Source organism: Triticum urartu, chromosome 1, assembly GCF_003073215.2.
Source record: "Triticum urartu cultivar G1812 chromosome 1, Tu2.1, whole genome shotgun sequence".
Taxonomy (NCBI): Eukaryota; Viridiplantae; Streptophyta; class Magnoliopsida; order Poales; family Poaceae; genus Triticum; species Triticum urartu.
In genome coordinates this window covers 16,682,422-16,688,852 of record NC_053022.1, presented here as the reverse complement: position 1 = coordinate 16,688,852, position 6,431 = coordinate 16,682,422, and the positions used below count along the sequence as shown (strand labels likewise).

The 6,431-nt window shown below is 47.9% G+C and overlaps 1 protein-coding gene across 1 annotated transcript; it reads right to left on the bottom strand.

Annotated features, from left to right (window-relative positions):
• Positions 1-698: 698 nt before the first annotated feature.
• On the bottom strand, positions 699-4,358 carry LOC125543041 (growth hormone-regulated TBC protein 1). Its single transcript, XM_048706288.1, has 8 exons — positions 3,764-4,358; positions 2,751-3,412; positions 2,259-2,375; positions 2,004-2,182; positions 1,819-1,912; positions 1,626-1,703; positions 1,412-1,513; positions 699-1,209 (listed from the first exon to the last, which is right to left on the bottom strand). The coding sequence occupies exons 2-8, from the start codon at positions 3,297-3,299 to the stop codon at positions 1,078-1,080; spliced, it is 1,251 nt and encodes a 416-aa protein (XP_048562245.1). The 5' UTR covers positions 3,300-3,412; positions 3,764-4,358; the 3' UTR covers positions 699-1,077.
• Between the last annotated feature and the right edge of the window lie 2,073 nt (positions 4,359-6,431).

The window sequence follows — 6,431 nt, the reverse complement described above, 5'->3', positions numbered from 1 at the left end:
TTTTTTTCAAGCTCATGATTTTAAATTCTATAAATAAATTTAGGTTTTAAAAATATATGCATTTAATTTTAAATTTTTTAGGGGTATGCATAAAATGTAAATAAAGTAAAAATGAGGAGAAGAAAATAATTTCGGGTGACGTCAGGAAGAGGAGGCACGTCGTACTGGGCCATGCACGCAACTGCTCATCATCAAGGCCAATCATACTCCCTGGAAAAAAAAGCGCAATCATATTGAGCTGAGGCCGACAGTAAAAAATAACATAAAAAAAACATATCAGAGCCAGGTTTCGATCCTGGGACCTGTGGGTTATGGGCCCACCACGCTTCCGCTGCGCCACTCTGATTTTCTTGCTGAATTTGCAACGTCAGCGTATATATCACAATAAAAAACAACTTATCAGAGCCAGGTTTCGATCCTGGGACCTGTGGGTTATGGGCCCACCACGCTTCCGCTGCGCCACTCTGATTTTCGTGCTGAGTTTGCAATGCTAGCTTACTTGAACGTTTGGTAATTAACACCAAAAATAAACGAACACTAGATACGGCTTCTAAACACAATCCTGCAGCTCAGTTTTCTAGGTCAAATCAAATGCCATAAACACTGAGAATTTGGACACCTTCACAACCTGGCTTTCTCAACTGTCAACCACATCAAATCCATGTCACAACTTCAAGCCAGAAGCAAGATCAAGTTACTAGTAAAAACACAAGAAATCTTTTTAGCTCCATTTCACACATACAACAAATCGGGACTACAAATCAAGCAAATGCCATGAGCGCCGCCGACAAGCATCGGATTCGTACAGGTTTCAACCAGCGGCAGAACCTGCTCCCACGGCATCGTGCACACGCACAGAAACACACAAATATGAAGGTCCCAAAAACAAACCCACATTTGCAGTTTTGGCAACTTCCCATAATACATTCCTGTTTTCAGTGGACCACGAGTGGGTTTTTTACTCGTCGCAGAATCCAGTCTGACCAGGAACTGAGTGCAAACTCACAGTGTCGTCTCGCCTTTCCTTCAAAACACACAGGGCTTCAGCTAAGCCTCTCAACATGTTTTTTCTGCGCATCATGCATCCATCTTGAGCGACCCCAGCCGTCTGGTTCTTTGGTCGAGCTCCGCCATGACCACCGTCTCGTGCCGTTTCCTTTCTTTCGTGATCGTGTTCGTTGTCATGGAGCCAATCTTATCGAAAGCAAACTAGGAAAGAAAATGGTAAACATGGATAGGTCAGACTCCAATATTGGCAATTAAATGCTTTGAAGCATGCAAACTACTCCAAATTACGGGCGACTTTCAGTTTACTGTAATTTCTTGGTGTTCCAGCTCAGTACGCTTATAACATTGTGCATCATCCTGACTACTTCAATGTATCTGTGGGTACAAAAGGGCGAATATTTACCGTGAGCAGTTCATCTGGCTCGTATAGGTGATGGGCAGTTGTCTGCAGAACATCAATTACATCACCAATATGTTGGATGCGTAGAAGATCGTCTTCTCTCATCTGCAGATATTCAATAACTTATGAAACATGGTAATGGAGTAATGCCAAACAAGCAGAAGGAACCCAAACACTTTGGGAAAACATGGAAAGAGCAGATTTTCTTGGTACACACCTTGAAAATTGCTAGAGCGACATGGAACAAGACCTTTGCTCCTTCATTGAATAGAACATCCCACACCCGAAGGGTTGTCTGTTCACAACAACAAAAATGGTAATTGTGAAATGGCTTTACAGTAAGTTCTGGACAAATCATTGACAGGCTAGATAAACACTGGTACCAAGCAATAAGTAAACTACTGTCTAACCTCCGAAGGCAATGTTTTGGAGAAGAGACATAAGAACCATTCTGTGGCAACAAGTGAAACATCAAAGCCCATTGCTTCAAGATGAGCAGCAATCCTGTACCATTTGGAAAATCGAATATAGTTCACAATCACGGCATGATTCTCACTGAGAAATACTAGCATAAAAATTGAAGGGAAAAAAATACCTGGGGCATTTTTTGGCTAGCAGATCTTTGAATACTCTCTGCTCAACATGGCATCCAGAAAGAGTATCAGTATAACAATCACTGACAAGAACATTTTCCAAGAGTACGGCCAGCATCCAAAATGCATCTTCCTCTGTCTTCATAACGAGCAACAGCAGAGCGGCGACATAATTCAAACCCTGTAGTACATGCTGTTAGGAGGTTCTATGTGAGACAAATTACAGTTAATGAACAAGAACCTGGCACGGCGGCTACCTGGCAATATCCAACTTCAGAATCACGGAATGAGTACCCAACAAGTACACGTCGAAGAGATGCCTGGCCTTCCTCACTGTTCAACCAGGGATGGCAGGGGAAGGTGCGAGGGAGATCCTATAATGGCAAAGCATCCATTTTACTTCACAGATTCACCAAACTAGTTTATATAAAGCCCAATATATGGTGATAAGTGAGGACAACAATCTGGATAGAACAGTATAAAGCTACATATTAAGATCAAAACAAAGTAGATCAACTACAAAAAGGGCCTTTGCAGCAAACGACAAGTATGAATAGGAGAATGCTGCTTGAAACACCCTCAAACCAATGAAGCATATGAAAACCAATTATTCATATGGATGAATCCATCTGATGCTTGCTTCCAGGATGTTGCTCATTAATAATTTAAACAAGGCATACACTTATTCTCTAGAAAGAGATGTATGTACTCTTAATTTGCTCCTGGTATGCGGAAAGGTATGTACTTACATGGTCGATTTGGCGAGTGGCCGGCGTAGTTTTCCCCTCCGTGGCCCTGATCAGCTCGTCATAGTATGTCTCAGGCACTGTCGATCGTTTCTTGGCTGCACCCGACACCGACAGCCATACCTTCGGCCTCAGCGCTGGCGGCACCCCCTTCCTGATCAGCCTCCTCAATGTAACTGTATTTGTGAGCACTGATAGCTTGAGAGACGTGACACTAATCACACCCTGGCCACCGTTGGAGGAGATCCTCGGCTGGAGGTACCAGTTTGCGCCCTTGCTTGCCTCCAGCGCCCACCACACCCTCCCTTGCTCCCTTATCCTCTCCCTCACCTCGTTCAGCACGTTGACATCGTCCACATTGCCCTCCACCATGAAGCCGCAGAGATCTTCAAACTTGACCGACATGTGGTAGGTGTTGGCATGGCCCTTCCGGGGCGTGCTAGTGTGGCTGGTGGTGGGCATGGATGCAGGTGGCGTGGTCCACAATGACCACCTCCTCCTCCTCGGGTTGAAATCGTCATCGGACACATCCCTGGGTTGGATCCCAAACATATTCTTGTCCGGAAGTCTAACGTGGTACAACTATATATGCAACTTTATCAATATCAATCTACCACCAAATGAAGCCTGCTTTTTGTATCTGTTCCCCTTCTCGTCGTCGACCCCTACAACAATTCCAAAAAACAAAACCTGAGTTTGTTCCTTAGTCGCCATTCCTGGCATGCACAACAATCAAATCCAAAATGTAGAAAAGCCATCCGGAAATGTAAACAGTAAAGAATCCCATCCAAAGTTATGCGATTCGATGTCTTCCAAAGTGATTAAGGAGTATTGGCACTCATTTTTATTGATTCAGCAGGCTCTCTCGGCAAACAAGATTGGCATGTTCTTTTCTAACTAATGTAGACTCGGCAATGGATATCATTTCACATATCTGAGACAAATTTTGAATTTTTGGTAGCAATAAAAGACTACTCGTGAAGTATGGGAGTAACAGAGAAGAAGAAGGGTAGTACCTGGCTAGCTCTAGCAGCTGTAAGAAGGAAGGGGACCGAGTCACCACCACCACCTGGATCTGTTGGGATTGCTCACCGCCGATGGAGTCCCAACCCCAATCCCACCTCCACGAGCTCAACCGAGGCCGGGCTCCGCCACCGCCGGCCGGCAGAGCACTCTGCTCCCGCTGGACCGCTCGCGGCACCCCGGACCGGACCGGACCTCGCCCCGCTCTCCGGCCGTGAACAAGCTCGATTCGGGCTGGCCGACCCTTGCCGCCGGCCGCAGCGGACGCGGGTGGAGGGCCGGGACGGGGGACGGGGAGTGGGCGATGCGGCGGATCACAGGGTCGACAGTGCCCGGCTTGCGATCTCCTCCATTGAAGACGAGCACGGCATTGCGGTGATGGGATGGGGATGGGGGATGGGGGAGGAAGCGGTCGGTGGGCGATTTGGTCAGAGGATTAAAGGAGGAACGGAAAATGATGGATCGATCAATCAATCAATCAATTTTGTATCGCACGGGACCAAATCAATCGAGAGTTGTTGGTGGTGGTGAAATGAAATGAAATAAAAAGGGGATCTTTTTTGGATGAGTCCTCGGTACGTGCGCGCCTGCTCAACGGGAGGATTGGTTGTCTTGTTGGTGTACCGAAAAGGGTAGGGCTGTCCTTTTGCTCGCCCTTGGAGATGTGGTCGGAGAGTTCATTTGGATGGGCTCGGCTTTCCTTAATCTCGTAATTAGGGTTTTGTAGCCACAGCTCCTAATTAGTAAGCTTGGTTGATTTGAGGTGTGTAAAAATCAAATGCTCGTCTAGTTGTAACCAAGCCGTGGGTCATTCCGGTTGTCATCGACAAGGCTAATAGGGGTTTGGTAGAGGTGCGGTGTGTCGACGGCTGGTCCTAACGACACTGGTTGTTGTTTGGTGGTACACCTCGATGTAATTCTAGTTTTGTTTAGTATGCCTTGTATTTATTTGTGAACCTTTATAATATATCCGGTCTTTTTTTCGCAAGAGAAAATAGACGATGACCGTTCAACGCATTCTTCCTCAACTCCACCCGCTTGGGAGCTCCAACCTGTTGTAGATGCCAATCTGTTGCAGATGGAGATGAAAAGGAGACGAAAGGTGATGGGTTGTCGTCGATGGACCTTGTATACACAGTCGGACAGTGGCGGAGACAGGGGGGTCAGCAGGGCCCAGGCTCCCCACTCATGTCACTGATTTAAGCCTAGCACTAATGAAAACAGTGTGTGTTTTCTGCTAAATTGGTGTATTTTTGATGGAGTGGGCCTCCCTAACAATATTTAACAACACTCGATCCTCCTCATCCGATTTTCCTGGCTCCGCCACTGCAGTTGAAAGCTAGAGATGCCAAAGAGTGGAGGCAAAATCATAATCCGCCCTTGGTACTGGCTCATGAAACTAGTTAGCTCTTTCCTTAAGCTCGCTGAACCTAACGCGAGCTAAAACATAACAATTCATTGGGTTCACTAAAGAGCAAGCGACCACAAAACAAGCTTTCTATCCACACATGTGACGATGAGTAAATTGCAAAAAACAAAATCATAATTGAGGACCTTAATTTAGAAAACCAGCCTATTTTGGGTTTTTATAACCGTCAACATTGTTCTGACAGTTTTCAAAAATGTTGATTGACGAGTGGAAACCTAATGCCTATGGCCTGCCTGGAAGTGATCACGTGGCAAGAAAAATCAACAATGTTTGCATGAACCGTCAAGTTGAAATAGGCCCACTTGTCAACATCTTGTGTCCTTCTCCTTCTCCCCTTCCCTTCTCTGGCATTATGTCGAGCACCTTGTGAGTTGGTTGCCGGATGTGTTGCTCACCCATGGCCGCTACGGGGGTGGACGATGCAGACCGGCAACGTTGTGAAGGAGCTCCACATCGGAGTCCGTGGTGCCACCGCGCCGCCCAACTGTGTAATGGCGGCGAGGTCCTGGTTCCAGCTTGGACGAGGAGTTGCACCGGTGCCCATCCCGCCGCGAGGCGCTCCTCGCTGTCTTCCACCACTTGCTCCCCCCCCCCCCCCCCTCCATCGTGTCCCTCTGTTGGTTGAGCCCTGACAGCCACGCCAGTTCCCGTGCTCTCCTCTCCCCCTGTCAAGCTGGCAACCACCGCGGCGCCTGTGCTCCCTGACGGAGGTAGAAAGGCTAGATGTAGGCTCGATGGTCACAGCGGCCGGTGGAAACGATGTTGCTGTCGCAGGTCGGGTCGGAGCTGGGCGGCTCGGCCAGGAGCAGGTGGCAGCAGCCTGCCTTAGGGGAAGGGAGGGGACAATGATGGCGCTGGGCGGCGACGCAAAGAGGCAGGCTTGCCGGTGGCCAACTATCATGCGGGCGCCAGTGCGCTGCGGCGCGACGATGTGTGTGATTTTGACTGGTCAAACCTTAGGGTGTTGGTACTTGTGTGATCAGTTAGCGCGCATTGGTGCGTGCGTGGCAGGCGCCATCTCCACCCCAGCCACGCGGCACCTGACACTGGGACCCGCCTGTCAGATTTTGCATCAAACTGCTTTAATCGGTCGATCAGTGTTTTACTGAAAACCGTCAGCACAATGATGATGGTTTAAAAAGAAAACTAAAGTTGATGGTTTTCTGAATTGAATTAGTGTCCTGAAGGCGACAGGGCCACGTGGTTTCCTCCACCTATCGTCTCTGCCGCCC